Source organism: Rhinichthys klamathensis, unplaced genomic scaffold (assembly GCF_029890125.1).
Source record: "Rhinichthys klamathensis goyatoka isolate OS25496 unplaced genomic scaffold, OSU_Roscu_1.1 h1tg000011l_1, whole genome shotgun sequence".
NCBI lineage: Eukaryota > Metazoa > Chordata > Actinopteri > Cypriniformes > Leuciscidae > Rhinichthys > Rhinichthys klamathensis.
The window spans coordinates 626,764-643,238 of NW_026606564.1; the positions used below are offsets into that span (position 1 = coordinate 626,764).

General features: G+C 35.5%; 1 protein-coding gene across 6 annotated transcripts in view; it reads left to right on the plus strand.

Moving 5' to 3' along the window:
* Window positions 1–16,475, plus strand: part of kmt2cb (lysine (K)-specific methyltransferase 2Cb) — a 108,764-nt gene that overhangs the window by 55,329 nt on the left and 36,960 nt on the right. For 4 of the 6 annotated variants that reach the window (XM_056263010.1, XM_056262996.1, XM_056263019.1 and 1 more), the window contains exons 15-26: window positions 764–883; window positions 4,807–4,923; window positions 5,032–5,136; window positions 5,243–5,347; window positions 6,597–6,778; window positions 7,109–7,273; window positions 7,613–7,722; window positions 7,818–7,901; window positions 10,744–10,956; window positions 11,520–11,645; window positions 12,546–12,659; window positions 12,996–13,138. In XM_056263010.1, the coding sequence (XP_056118985.1) occupies window positions 764–883; window positions 4,807–4,923; window positions 5,032–5,136; window positions 5,243–5,347; window positions 6,597–6,778; window positions 7,109–7,273; window positions 7,613–7,722; window positions 7,818–7,901; window positions 10,744–10,956; window positions 11,520–11,645; window positions 12,546–12,659; window positions 12,996–13,138 (1,584 nt within the window). The remainder of the gene's footprint in view (window positions 1–763; window positions 884–4,806; window positions 4,924–5,031; window positions 5,137–5,242; window positions 5,348–6,596; window positions 6,779–7,108; window positions 7,274–7,612; window positions 7,723–7,817; window positions 7,902–10,743; window positions 10,957–11,519; window positions 11,646–12,545; window positions 12,660–12,995; window positions 13,139–16,475) is intronic. The other 2 variants (XM_056263035.1, XM_056263003.1) reach the window with 1 other exon arrangement.

A 16,475-nucleotide genomic window follows, 5' to 3' on the forward strand; every position in this document is an offset into this window, starting at 1 on the left:
AATTGATCAAAAGTGACAAGTCTTATTTGCTCACCAATGCTGCATTTAAAATACAGTTAAAAAAATAATTGAAATTTAAAATAACTATTTTCTATTTGAATATAATTTATTCCTGTAATTAAAGCTGAATTTTCAGCATCATTACTCCAGTCTTCAGTGTCACATGATCCTTCAGAAATCATTCTAAGATGATGATTTGATAGAAGAAACATTTATTATCAATGTTGAAAAATATGTGGATTCCAGGAGTCTAAAATGGATAGAAAGTTCAAAGCAATAGCATTTATTTTTGTAACATTTAAACATTTTTACTGACCCCAAACTTTTGAGGCACAAAGACTGTGTTTGGACACACTTGACCTTGACCGTCTGTTAAGGCACTGATGACATTTAAAGAAAACACGTCTCATCTTCCTAGAGCAGAGGATTCTGTTTCGCTGGTCCTTTCCATCATTTGCGCATGCAGTCTTTCAGAAAACAGTCTTGCCCTAGAAGCAATACTTTTAATTAAAAGGACGTTTTTTGTTTGCATGCTTGAGAGCAATTTAATCAGATGTATTTTTTTCAGGAAATGCTTTGTCTTAAATGTCATTTTTTGTTGTTCATTTACAGCTCTAATATGTCACATTCTCTGTTAACCATGTCTGTTCGTACTTCGTACATGCATGTATCTGTATGTTTCTTTGCTGGCTGTATTTAAGTTGTTGCATGTTCTCGCCCACATCTCCTCCTCCTCTTTCTCTCTAACCCACCCCATCTTCAGGGAGCATGGAGCGCCTCCCGCAGACCGAGCTCCCCCTCATGGTCCCTTGACCCGACTGAGGGCTGGGACGGGCCAAAGAGCAGGCAGCCCCACAGCATGGCCGCCTGGATAATCCGTGTGGTAAATACAGCTAAATATTACACAGACCCTCAGTTGGGAGTTCAGCTACAACTTTGACGACATGACGATACTAAATTATTCTCATTATAGTCAGTCAATAAAGCTGTCTACACTGGAAATAGCCGATTCCACACACCACACTTCTCACTTCAGCTGATGGACTTCCCTCCTTTATTTATATTTACAGTTTTTGTTTGATTTATTTGATGGATTTTTTTTTCGATTATACATTTTAGTATAGTTTTTATAAATTAAATAATACAAAATTACCAATTATAAATATATATATATATATATATATATATATATACACACACACACACTGGGGTGAAAAGTTTGGAATAATTACGATTTTTTATGGTTTTTTAAATAAAAAAACTTCATTTATTTATGTATTTTTAGTTTCTTTCTTTTTTTGATGGATTTTTTCTTTTATACATTTTAGTATATATACACTCTGGGGTGAAACAATTTGAATAATTAAGATTTTTTATGTTTTTTTTTTTCAATTAAAAAATCCCTTATTTATTTATTTTATCAGTTTTTGTTTGATTTATTTTTATTTATTTTTATTTTATACATTGCAATATAGTTTTATAAATTAAATAATAACAAATTACCAATTTTATAATATAAATTATAAATAATAGTAGTATACATTATGTATACAAATTACATTTGTTTATACTTATATATATATATATATTTTAGTAATTTATCGTTGAATTAGTAAAGTTACAGATATATATATATATATATACACACACACACTGGGGTGAAAAGTTTGGAATAATTAAGATTTGTAATGTTTTTTTAAATAAAAAAAATATATATTTAATTAATAGTTATTTAACCATTTTACTGTGGCTGGAATCTAACATCAAGTTGATAGTGCCATCAGAAATCAAAACTACCTGTGGGTTTCATCTAAACCTGCTGATTGGTCTGTGCCCCTTCAGCACTTCCAGTGCAGACAGTCTTGAGTTCATATGGATATATGAATATGAGAGTCGCTGCAGGGCCAACACATTGAAAAGGTAGTCATAACAATGCTCATCTTGGAAAGATTTGATTTGGATTTTGACTATGTTGCATCGTTCATGTCAGAAACAGCCGCAGCACTTTATGATTGTCACTAACATGGTCTGTATCTAACCGTTTTTTTTCCCAGCATGCACAGTGCTTTTCTTTCTATGACCTGGCTTGACTTGGGCTAATGAATGAAAATGAGTTCTGAATGTCTTCACGTTGTGAGCCGTAGCCCATGGGTAGGAGCAGATGTGCTGCGTGTTGAGGGGTCAGGGGCTTCGCAGTGGCCATGTTGGCTCTGGTAGGGGTCTCGCTGGCCTACAGGTCCATCTGTTCCTGAGCCGCTGGAGCCACACGGATAATCATCTGGGCACGGGGCCAGACCAGGTCCTATTATCATGTCTTGACAACGAGCGTGTTGGATAGTATTTGCCACATGCGAAGGGTCACTTAAAGAAAATAGCATCTACTGTGAGATTATGATGGTGAGGAAGCAGGGAAATAGGAAGAACAAGAATAGGATTTAATGGAAAGGAAACACTTACTTAAAAGTACAATGGCATTTCTGAACTGAAGATCATGGAATATGTAAATATAATAGTATATGAATATGGTGGTAATTATATGCCTTTACCGGAGCGAGTGTTTTATTGAATATTGACAGTATATTTGCAGCGATTTTTCTTGTGATGAAATATAGCAAAAATGGGCATCATTTGTTAACTAAACATATGCACATATTTGTGCTTAAAACCTTTTTTTTTTTTTTTTTAATTCAGAATCATTCTAAGTATGATTTATATAATGAGTAATACTGAGTAATATCAATTAACATGTACTTTAGGGTTTGGTTTATAGTTAGTTGCATGTAATTATGCATATTTTACTGTAATTACTACTGCAAATACATGTAACAAGGACACTGTAAAATAAGGTGTTATCAAATATTATAGATATAAATATATTTGAAATGTATTTAAATATCTAAATAAACATATTTTAAAACCTGACTATAACAATAAGGACATGATATTTCTGGTCTCTTTTTATATTGAAAGCATCTCTCTTTTTTTCTAACCATATAATAATATATCAATTATAATAAAATTATAACATGATATATATATATTTTTTTTTATTCTGTAACTATTTACATTACTACGAAATTAAATCAAAATAAAGGTGAAAGTGAAATCTTGATATTGACACATATCTGGAATACGATGCAACAGAAGCTGAAAAATAATGAATCGCCTAGCCCTAATTCAGGGTAAAGCTACATCACAGTACAGCGGCATTACTATCCAGTACCATCACTGTACAATGGTACCCCCGCAGTCTTTTTTTTGTAAAGTCAGGTAGAATAAAAGAGATGATGTAAAGACCAATTTAAAAAGCATCAAGTCTGAGTGGCAGAGGCAGAAGTTGAAAGAACGAGTGAAATTACGGTCCAGCGAGAAGAACAGTAGATGGGGGAGGGAAGGGAGGGAGTGTAATTCTTGGAAAGGGTTTTCATTGTGTCAGTCAGAATGCCAGCCCCTGAGGAAAGGAAACGTGCTGACAGCGTAATAGAAGTGAAATCGCTAGAATAACACGGCCGGGGCCTCTCAACAGCCTGATAGCCGTGTTGGCAGCTCCCTCAGATGCCATCTCACACACAGTGTCACAGTCTCTCCAAAATTGGTGTCATTATGGGGAATGTTGCTCCACTATGACAGCTAGTTATATTGAAGGAGAGTCGTGTTTGTTTCTGGTTGGTTATTTGATCACAGTGCATTAAAGTTGAGCTGGTAGGCCGTTCATTAAATATAAACACAAAGAGAAAAGAAAACTTTGGACATTTGTTTCCTGCTCGAGTTAAAATTGCTTCAGTCCTGTCAATACAAAAGACCTAAATTGCCAAGAGTGTTTGAAAAAGGCTCTTTGGAGTGGTATATAGAGAAATTAGATGAAGTTAGTCTTCTCCTTTGTTTGACCAACTTCGAGATGACAGGAAAAGTAGTTGAAGGCTACACCGGTTTGGACCATTACATAATTTTGGTGTTAGCTATAGCAATACTGTCTTGAAAATCTTTTCTTTGCTTTGTAGAAATCCTCTTCACAGAGTTCCCACCTTCATCCCACGCTCATGTCATTAAAAAATGCACTTTGGTTGGAAATGTTATGCAAATTAATACAAAAATCATGGAAATTTCTATAGTCGATAGAATTTTTTTGTACTTCTGCTAAGCTGTAAAGTATTTAGTTACAAAAAAAGGTTTGGGGTCGGTAAGATTTTTAAAGTTTTTGAAAGAAGACTCTTATGTTTACCAAATCTGCATTTATTTGATAAAAAATATAGTAAACCAGTAATATTGTGAAATTGTATTACAATGTTTTCACTGTTTTCTATTTTAATGTGTTTTAAAAATGTAATTTATTCCTGTGATCCTTCAGAAATCATCCTAATGTGACGATTTGCTGCTCACGAAACATTTATTATTATTATCAATGTTGAATATTTTTGTGGAAACCATAATTTTCTCCCAGGATTTCTTTGATTAATTGAAATATCAAAATGATGGCTTTTTTTTTTTTGTACTTTACTGTCACTTTTGATCAGTTTAATATATCCTTGCTGAATAAAAGTATTAATTTCATTGATTTTTTTTTTTTTTTTTACTGACCCCAAACTTTGATGTTGTTATTACAGTGAAATTACATATGTATAAGCACATGCAATCGAATTTTTTTGTAATTTATCACACTTATAAAGCTATTACTAGTTACAGGAAGCTCCCGGTGGGCAAAGTAGAAGCCAATGCATTAACAAAATCCTTTAGCCCCATCTTCTCGATGAGAATCACTCTCTGCCAGCAAGGATGACCCTGATGGTATCTCTGTTATGTCACCAGGGCAGAGGATCTGGCTTCCCCGGCAGGAGGCGGCCCAGGGGTTCGGGTGTCACAGGCCGGGGAGGACGTGGCCGTGCCAGAATGAAAAATGGAGTCCCTCCAATCCCAATACCAGGAGTATGTCACATTAACTGTCAGCTAACACATTTGTTTGTTCTGATATGTGGATATATAACTATAGCGTGACTGTTTTTCCATTTATTTGCGTGGTCTGTATCTCTGCAGGTCAACATCATGGAACCAATGTGCATATTCAAGGAAGAGGAGGAAAGCGCCATGCACAGTACAGTGGTGATTTTCTCTAGTACAGACACGTTCACACTGAAACAGGTAAAAGTGAATGTTTCTGAGCAGTCGGTGCTGCTTACAGCCGTATATGTGGAGTCTGCTGCTCTCTTACAGTGGTACGTGTCTGTGTTTGTGTTCTTTTCCTTAGGATATGTGTGTGGTGTGTGGAAGTTTTGGACAGGGTGTGGAGGGTCGACTCCTGGCCTGTGCTCAGTGTGGACAGTGTTACCACCCTTTCTGTGTTAACATAAAGGTGAGCACTTTTCAATGCCACAGCACTTTACAGGATGAGGCCATTATATCCTTCCCTTTTTCTAAATGTGTTTGAGGTGATGATTGTAGCGTTAATTATGACTGGGCAAAAAAAAACAAAAAACTTTATTACTGGACCTGGTAAGAAAATTAAATAATGTAAAAAAAATACTGAAATTACTTAAGGAGACATATATAGTAGTGTTGTCACGATACTGGAATTTCCATGTTCGATATGATACCTTGAAAAATATCGATATTTGATACCACAGGGAAAAACTGCGGCACTATACAGATTATTTGTTATTATCTCTTTTTTTTTTTTTTTTTGAATTTAGTTATTACATTTTATTGTAATAACTTACACAGAATAGCTTTATTTATTTTTTGTTACTAAAAAAAAGTCAAGTAAACAGTCAGTAATAAAATAAGAACAAATAAACACAAATTGCAAATGATTGCACAAATAAATAGAATAGAATAAAGACACAAATGAAATAAACATGGCTTTAAGTTTTTCATGTGGGTTTAACAGTATACAGGTGAGAAATACTACAGGAATGAAAGTAATCAAATGTAAAATAATAACACTTGATTGTTTTCATTAAAATAAATAATTAATTAATGCTTAAAACTAAAGTTACAAAAGTTATTCAGTCAGGAGCAGAGAGTGATTTTCGTTGTCTTTTGTTCTTTGATTAACATGACAGCAGCAGGAATATTAGATTGCTGTCACTTTAAGAGCTTATGCACAGATCAAATATACTGTTTCAAAACGGACTATTTAACTGAATACTTGACATTTACTGTATTTGACCATTTAAGCGCAATAAGCACATTGTATAACACTTGCATTGAATTGAGAGATTGAGAGTAAAGACATTTATAATGTAAAAGATTTCTATTTCAAAGTTATTTTGAACTTTATTCATCAAAGAATCCTACAAAAAAGCAATGTTTCCACAAAAATATTAAGCAGCACCACATTGATAGTATTAAGAAATGTTCCTTGAGCATCAAATCATCATATTAGAATGATTTCTAAAGGATCATGTGACACTGAAGACTAATGTATGAAGAGGAATGATGCTGAAAAGTAAAAATGCTGTGAAACAAAAAGAAGCGGTCTTTTTAAAATGCATTTTTATTTTTTAATTAAAACGATACTAAAAACTACTGTGCTCTTTTGTTTTTTGGAAAGTCTTCATATGCATGCTGCCTCGTGTTAAATGAAATGTCTTGGTTGTCAGATCACTAAGGTGGTGTTGAGTAAAGGCTGGCGGTGTTTGGAGTGTACCGTGTGCGAGGCGTGTGGTCAGGCCAGCGACCCGGGACGTCTGCTGCTCTGTGACGATTGTGACATCAGCTACCACACCTACTGCTTAGACCCGCCCCTGCAGAATGTGCCCAATGGGAGCTGGAAATGCAAATGGTATTCCACATTGTTTCACAATTTACACTTTTCTCTTTAAAATACATATTTAAATTAATATAATGGAGAAAAAAAATCATAATTTTAAATAGGTTTACAAAATTATCGTACTTCAACTGTGCTTTGAAAACTGCTTCAAATGTTGTTTTTGTTTTTTAGACTTGTGGCTAGTTACAATGGAGGACCTTTTATTAACAATTTTTTAAAGACTTATTAATGAGAAGTATTTTACTTGTCATGTATTGATGTGAGCAGTTATTAGGGTGGTAAAATTGGTGGAGCCGTGTGGTGTGTGATTAATGTCATTGTGCCTGCTTGGGCCTCCCACAGGTGTGTGTCCTGTACGCAGTGCGGCGCCACGTCTGCGGGTCTGAGGTGTGAGTGGCAGAATAATTACACTCAGTGTGCCCCTTGCGCCAGCCTGGCATCATGCCCACTGTGCCAGCAGGACTACAATGAGGAGGAGATCATCCTGCAGTGCCGCCAGTGTGACAGGTGAGCTGCGGTCCAACACTCTGGGTCTGGGCTGTGCCTGAACCGGCTGGTGTGCTTGGATTCCTTTCAACTCAGCAAATCGCTGCCATCAAACTATATGCAGTTACTCCGATGTTCTGGGTGGTTGCTTACTGGCCCAAGTGAAAAGTGGCCCAATGATTTTCTGAACTCGTATCCCTCCTTCAACATAAATCAATGGGATTTTTTGCCCGTTTATTGTCCTAATAGTAGAAGATGATGAAATGTAGACAAGTAATAGCACGGCTCTCCTCAATACGTACACAGTTTAAGGGCATCATTGATATCCGTAGCACAAACGTGCTGTTCCCGTGTCTGCAGGTGGATGCATGCCTCGTGTCAGGGGATCTGCTCGGAGGAGGAGGTGGAGAAGATCGCAGAGACCAGCTTTGACTGCAGTCTGTGCCAAGGCCAGACCCCTCTCTCTCCTGGTACACATAAGCACTGCTTTAGAACAGTCTGTTTTACATTTATAAATCTTTTTTTTTTTTGGTTGACATTGTGTATTTGTGTGTTCATTACACAGCGCCTGGAACGCCGGCCAAGTCCAGTTTGGATTTTGTCGAGTCGGTTCTCATACCACAGAGATTCACAAAAACAAGAGATCCTGGTAAAGTTGATGTCATTTTACTAAAACGTTTATTTTTCAGATTATAATAATTAAAAGTAATGGAATTTCATTTAAAACTTTACAATAAGGTTCAATCAGTTAACTGCATTAGTTAACATGAACTAACAAGGAAAAATCTTAGTCTTTATCTTAGGTAATGTTAATTTTAACATTTACTAATAAATTTTTAAAATCAAAAGTTGTATCTGTTAAGTAAGGGATAATGTACATCCAGCCGGTTGTGATCAGGACCCCGACGCAAAGCATGATCAGGACCCCACTTATTACACGGCTACATAAACTTGCCGCACCGTAAATAATTAGACATTAAATATTGATCCGAGTCAAAATATTTTATTAGCTCTTTAAACGCAAAGCTTCCATGGAGAGAGCAGTTGCTAGCAAGCGGCAAGTTCAAACTAGACGGCATTTAAGGGATACGGTATACAGTCATACCACTTATTACACGGTATTTCGCAACGTAAATAATTATGGGGATAAAAGATATTGATTTGAGATGAAACTGTTTTAAAATTGTACCTGTTTGTTATCTTATAATCCATTACAAAATGTTTTTTTATGAAACAAGAGAGAGCGAGTCTGTGATACCGGATGATATAATTAAATAACTGTACACAAAATATTGATTCGAGTTTTAATATTTTATTAGCTCAACTAACACAAAAAACTTTCACGAGGAAAAAACGCTCCTAGCAAAAGAAAAGCGCCGACTTCAGTGACAGTTACCCCGGATGAGCCTGTGTTATCGTTTTTTTCCGGTTGTTATCAGAATCAAGTATTCCACATAGCCGTGTAATCATTTTATTTAACGGACCTGGGGGCTGTTCCATAAACCAAGATTAGAGTATAAGCCAGGCTTATTTCGGTTAGTCAAGCTTATTTTTGGTAGATTCGGTTTCATAAATCAAACTTAAAAAAGTTCAAACTCAGTTACCCTGGCAACTTATGCTGGGAAACTAGCCTGGTCCACGGCAGGCTAACTGTCAGGCTAAGCCTCAGTTGTTACACAGATCCTCAACACTGACCGACAAGAACACAATGATATTACCACTGACAGTCTCTAATACCATTATTGGACTTTATAAATACACAGTATACAGAAAATCAACTTAAATAAGGCTACAATATAGACACATATATAAGGCGTTTTAAAGTTTTCCGTTTAGGACATGTCATTTTTGTAATAAAGACATTTTAATTAAGGAATGCCTCGGTTATCAGAGAATTCTTTCTCTACACTGTCTCTTATATATATATATATATATATATATATTTTTTTTTAAGTACTTTATTATGTCTTTCAATTCAAACACATTTAACACAATTATACAAATGGACAGTTCCTTTAAAGACATCATATTTTCCCCCAATAAATATTCCTTATTTTTCCTTCTACTTTTTTTTCTTTTGTGATAATACCAACACATACATATAAATAAAACAATAAATAAATATTAATAAAAATATAACATTCACATATATCAAACTCTTATAATGAATGACACATAATTCCTAAAAGTTATTCAAGTAATATTATTTAAATATCAAATATTCAATATTAAATAAGTAAATAAATAAAATAACAAATAACTAGAAATAAAAGGGAAGGTTACATAAAAATGTAGTTAATGTAGGCCAATATATATTCCTTTATTTTATGGAATATTCTTTGATTTTAGAGTTGCACATATCTTTTCAAAATGTATACATTTGTTCTTAATTTAATGTTATCCTCTCCATAATGTACTTTAGAAACTAAATCTAACCACTCATTTAAAACTGGGGATTCTTGCTTTCTCAAAAAAAATGATTGCATTAAAAGCTGTAATTCTCAGCATTCTAAATAAGTATATATCATCTTTATAAAGTAGCATAGGTCCTATACCCAAAACTATATTTTGTATCTTTATTTATTTAGTTTCTTTAAAAAAAATCTTCCCTGAATTAGGCTACTTCTGTTCAATTTCAAAGTATAAAATATATGAGTGTAATGAGCTAGAAGTTCACTGCAACTTATCCAACATCCTAAAGAGAAATTATTATAATTAGAAGATATTTCTAGTGTTATAAAATATCGCATATTAATTTTCCAAGCAAAATGTATATTTTAGTCAGAATTATTGCGCTCCTATTTGGCGCGCATGCGCGCAGCAGCGCTCGTTCAATATGAAGATTAGCAGCAAAATGGATACATTTGCACGACTTTCTAACATTTACAGATGGAGAATATAACTGTAAAATGTAATTTGTGCACTGAGGGGAAAAAAAAAACATGTCACAAATGCATAAAACAGCACAAAATATACGCTGTATGATGGTGGATCGATTTGATCCACGATCGACCTCTAGGGCTGCTTCAGAAACGCGTGCACACGCAATTATCTAGACTAGATAAACCTGGATCAAATTAGTGAGATTGCGTGAACTTCAATTACCTTTTATGGAACCACTTTAGCCCCAACTTATTTGTTAGGCTCATTCAAGTCCGGTTTTGGAGTTTAATCCCCGCTTTTCTAAGCTTCATTTATGGAACAGCCCCCTGAACTAACATGAATGAACAAGAGTTGTATTTGTTAACTAACGTTAACAAAGGAATTGCTTCTTGTTAGTTAAAGCAATAACTAATGGAACCTAGTGTTGCCGAAATTTCTATATTAAACATAAATGTTTCGGGTTATGCTTTGCTATGAAATATTTCATCAACTAGATATTGTTCTTTGTAAAATGTTCTCCATTTAATGCCCAATTTTAGACTGAATTGTTCTTTTTGAGTCGATTCTTCGTTATACCAATGAGGTTCCTTAATGTTTCTGCTCCACAGACCTGTCGAGGACGTACACCCAGGACGGTGTTTGTCTCACGGAGTCTGGTCTGTCCCAGCTACAAAGTCTCGCCAATGCAGCCTCTCGCCGGAGACGCTCCAAACCCAAACTCAAACTGAAGATCATAAACCAGAACAGTGTGGCCGTGCTGCAGACTCCTCCAGACCCACAGACTGAACTCTCCAGAGATGGAGACATTGACGACATCAAAAGTACTGCTTCCTACATCTCCACCATTTACTCTTTTTTTTGCAATAGTTTTATATCCATGGATGATAAGCGAAATAATAGATGCAGTACTGAGGGGTTCACAAAAATAAAACATTCAAAATAAACATTTTCGTTTATACATTCAAATCTCGAAGTCAGTTTTTAAATAAAAGGGCCATGCATATTAACAATATAAAATTTCTATCATCTTTTAAATGTTTTGGGGAGTTCATGGCAAAGCATTGTGGAATTATCCATAAAAGATCCAGGTGATTGTGCCTCCAATTGTGAGGAAAATTAGGTATCGCAAAAGGCAGCTTAATTTTTCTATCTACAATATAAAGCAGCCTTCACATGGGGAGTGCACCTGTGATACCATAAAACTAGTTATCTAGCCAGGCAGCTCATTATAGTGATTTAAAATGTTATTTTTTGAACACAAATGGACTGCAGTTTGCTGAACATGTTGCGTAAAACATATTAAAGTGTCTCATATTCAAGTTTGCTTACCTGTGTGTGATTCCTGACAGCTTTGTGTATTTGTTTGCCTGTGTGTGTTTTGCAGCAGAAGTGGAGATGGTGGATGGTGAGGGGAAGTCAGATTCAAGTCCTGAAAGAGAGGCCACAGCAGAAGATGACTCTAAAGACACAGATGCCTGCAAGAAGAGAAAGAGGAAGCCCTACCGCCCAGGTGAGAGACTTGATGAATCGCGATTCTGTATTCTGCCGATTCGCATCGATCACAAATTTCAAAAAATCAGTTTACATATCTTTAACTTCGCTGTGCTACTTAAAGTTATTGACGCGTAGAGTGTTATTAATCACAATACGCCGCAAAAAAGGACTCAATGTGGAGCACAGATGCCGCCTCTCAGATGCATGCGATCCCTAATTCAGTTCTCTTTCGCAGCTTATTGCGCTTGAATGGTCAAATACACACACGATGTAAAAAATGCACATCGTGTGAAGTATTCACATAAACACAGTCTGTTATGTCTTACGTGAACATAAACAGTTGGGAACAAATCAGATGTGTAACAGTGTATTAGATCCGTGAATTTGTTCTTAAAGGGACAGCAGCCTAATAAACTGTTGGTGTCTGTTTTGTTAATTTAATCAAAAAGCAAAACAACAACAAAAAAAAAAACAGAAAATCACTCACTGCTTTTGACTGAATCACTTTTGTATCTTCATTATGAATCAATTTATTTTTAACAGTGAAGACTCAATCAATTTATATTCCATACAGTGAAGACTATACTGTGTCTTATTTTTACATTTGATTATTCAGTTTCTGTAGTATTTCTTAAGACATGTTAAATAAACCTAGTAATAATATTCGGGGTTGACTAAAATGGGGAAGAAAAAACCATACATTTCAAGGTTTACAGTTAATTAAGTTAATTTACAGTAAGATTAAACTGTCTCCTGCAGTCAAGCATGAAAAGTAACACAAAACCGTAAACTAGAATCAAATCTATGCATATAGCGAATCGAGATTTGATTTAAAATGCTGATAATTTCAGCAGAGGTGATGAAGCACTTCATTTGAAATGTTAAACAATATTGAGGAGTTTCTGCTTTTACTCAGGTATTGGAGGTTTCATGGTCAGACAGAGGAACCGGATGGGTCCAGGCAGAACCAAACCTGCCTTGGTCAGGAAGGACTCCACTGGTTCTGAGACCCTGCAAGGCAAAGACGAGGGTGAGTATCATTCGACACTTTCAGTAAGGTGACTTGCTGGTAGCTCATGTTGGATCTTAAATCAATCTTCAGTCTTTATTATCTTTGAATGTATCAACTGCTGTCAAATGTCCTCAACCACTGCATTAGTGCATAATGCTGGATTGGGCTCATCCTGATCGCATCTAATCTAGACTGATCTATTTAATGATATAGATAAAAGTTATTATTACAACAAAAATATATTGCGTTGATGTAGATGCTTTGTAGATGTAAAACTCATCTGCATAATTGTTTTGGATTATATACGATTTTGATGTAAAGAATGAATATGGTTTCTCTTTTCTGTCCTGATAGGCTGGGGTGACCAAGCGCCTGACACTCCAATTGATGAAAAACCTCCTTTGTCTGATTTTCACGACAATCCAGAGGTTAAAATACGGAAACGCTATAGGAAAAAGAAGACCAAACTGGAGGAGGCTTTCCCCACTTACCTACAGGTAATGGATTTTGTCAGCTATTTGTTATTATTATTTAGTCTTGTGTCAAATATACTTTTTAGTTTTTATCATATTTAGTCAACTTTGTCCTGTTTTTGTTTAGTCTATTTTAGACGACTAAGGCCTGGTTTCACAGACGGGGCTTAGTTTAAACATGGATTAGGCTTTAGTTCAAAGAAATTTAAGCAGCCTTAGAAAAACACATTACTGGTGTGCATCTTGAGACAAAACAATGGTACTGATATATTTGTCAGTGCAAGTTGCTTTCAGTTAAAACAGCTCAAACTGAGTTTTAGTCTGGGACTATGCTTAAAGGGATAACGTTAGTTCACTTTGAAATTAATTTTTGGTATGTTTTAGCTTACCTCAAGGGCATCCAAGATGTAGGTGTCTTTGTTTCCGCAGTAGTTTCAATTTTGATATGTTTAGGTCAAACCGTTCTTGTCTGTCAGTCATATAATGCAGGTCTATGGTCACCACCTCAAAGAGCATGCACAGACAAGTCCAAATTAAACATGATTTAATGACTCGTAAATGTAAGTACACATTGATGGCCTAAGACACGAAACGAGCGGTTTGTGTGAGAAAACGAACAGTATTTATAAATCGTTTTTACCTCTTGTAAACACAGCCACGTCCAAGTGATCTGATGGCGCCGGCGCTTCGGTCTTTTCCGGCAAGCGCCGGAAGTGATCTCTCGCGCGTGTACGTCACTCATTGTTTACACAGAACAGAGATTGTAGGTAAGACGGCTAATTAAAATGGTACTAGAAATCAATTAAAAAAAACAAACAAAAAAAACAATTGAATGAGTGACGTACACGCGCGAGAGATCACTTCCGGCGCTTGCCGGAAAAGACAGAAGCGCCGGCGCCATCAGATCACTTGGACGTGGCTGTGTTTACAAGAGGTAAAAACGATATATAAATACTGTTCGTTTTCTCACACAAACCGCTCGTTTCGTGTCTTAGGCCATCAATGTGTACTTACATTTACGAGGCATTAAATCATGTTTAATTTGGACTTCTCTGTGCATGCTCTTTGAGGTGGTGACCATAGACCTGCATTATATGACTGACAGACAAGAATGGTTTGACCTAAAAATATCAAAATTGAAACTACTGCGGAAACAAAGACACCTACATCTTGGATGCCCTTGAGGTCAGCTAAAACATACCAAAAATTAATTCCAAAGTGAACTATCCCTTTAAGCCTTGTCTGTGAAACGGGGTATACATGTCTGGGCATTTTAGTCTAGTTTTAGTCAATGAAAACTTAGTCACATTTTCATCGTGCACCTATAATCACAAATCAAGAGAATCTCAACTCATACGCATCTAGTTCCATCATTTAAATTAACACTCTCTGTCTACATTATGAAAACTAGTAAAACAAGAAACTTTAACAAAAATTAAACAGTTGAATTCCTAAAAGTAATTCCAATTATTCCAAATTACATTAATGTTTTTCTATTAAAACAACCGTAAATTCAGCAACCACAATCGCAAACAATATAGTCGAGGTCTATGTTTGGATTTATTACAGTTGTTATATACCACTGGGAATGTTTGATTACATATTTAGTGTCACAGTAAATAGCGCAAGCGGCTCATGGCTGAATTACACTTTCATTTAAGAAGAATATGGGTCATTCAGTGTAAGTTTGTGGGGTGTTTTTCGCCCTGGTTTTCATCCACCAGAGAAAAGTCATAAGTTACATCTACTTAGAAAAGCTATAGCACATCTCTCCAAAACAAGCCACATGATATGAGATCACAGTCCTCTGGAGTCAATAGAAACTTTTCAGCAGATACTCCCTTTATCTCAAGTAAATTCCAGGGATGTCAACTGCTACAGATGCACTGGGAGATGCCACAGCTTTTAGTGGACTTTAGAGCACTCTGCTAGGTGAACTGGGAGCTTGTTTAGCCGAGTTTGGCATGTGGACTCTTAGGGAGGTGATGTCATTTATCCAGCTCAATCTCCTGTCGCTAGTCTCAAACTGATGTTTGAAAGCTACAACAGATCAATTTTTTTTAATCTTAAGACTTTGTCCTAGACTCCTTTTGCACTCACTTGCATACTTATAAATTTATGTCAGGAAGCATAACGTATGATAAAAATGTTAGGGCTATATCATAGTATGAGTCATTTTATATCATGGTCAATCTGTAAACCACGATACAGTATTTTCTGCTGGATATTGGTATATTAATCATGTGGAAAGCCTATTTTGGGATAATCCTGTGCATCACACTAAGGATGCGTCAAATTGATGAAAAGTGGCGGTAAAGACATTTGTAATGTTACAAAATTTACTTTACCTTCTATTTATAAAAGAATCCTTTCACAAAAATAAAAGGCAACACAAATGTTTTCAACATTGATAATAATAATAATAATAAATGTATCTTGAGCATCAAATCATCATATTAGAATGATTTCTGAAGGATCAAGTGACACTGAAGACGGGAGTAATGATGTTGAAAATTCAGCTTTGACATCACAGGATTACGTTTTAAACGTTTTTTTCACACTACAGTTTTTACTGTATTTTTGTATTTCAAATAAATGCAATCTTGGTGAACGTAAGAGACTTCTTTCAAAAACATTTTTTTTTTTTACAAAATGTTACCGACCCCAAACGCTTGAACAGTTGTGTAAATACTAATGAAAGGCACATCCTCTTGTCAGATCATTTCCTCTTTCTATCTGGATGATGATGCTTGCAAACAAAAAAAGATTTATGAATATGAATAAGATTTATGAACTTGAATAATGAATAAACCACCATTGTTCAAGTAAAAAAAAAGAAAAAGATTCAAATCAGTAAAACTATTATGAAGCAAATAATTCTGACTGTAAATTTGAATTAAATGAGCCACTTTCAAAGTTACAAAGCTGATATACACATCAGTTGAATTCTCTATTAATGCGGCACATGTAAGTCAACTTTTGCTGTACTTATCAACACCCTTTAAAACATCCTGCCTTGTATTTTCATATAACTTCATGTTTCTGTCACCCACACGTGTAAATAGCATAAAGCAGGTCTGCACACTGATAGCTGCACAAATGTATTTACCACTGTATAAAAGATCTAGCAAAATTGATACCGTCACACGTTGTATTACACCATCATATCGACCAGCTCAAGAAACCTAGAACGGATGAGATGGAATGACGTAATTGGATGGTTGAGCTAATGCTAGCTGTTCACGCTAGCTCCTGCATCAACACTGAGAAAATCCACCCTAAAGGTGCTTCTCAGAAGAGCCACTTCAAATCAATTATTGAAAATGGAGGCTTTTAATGTCTCAGCCAGGCAGGTTCCTGA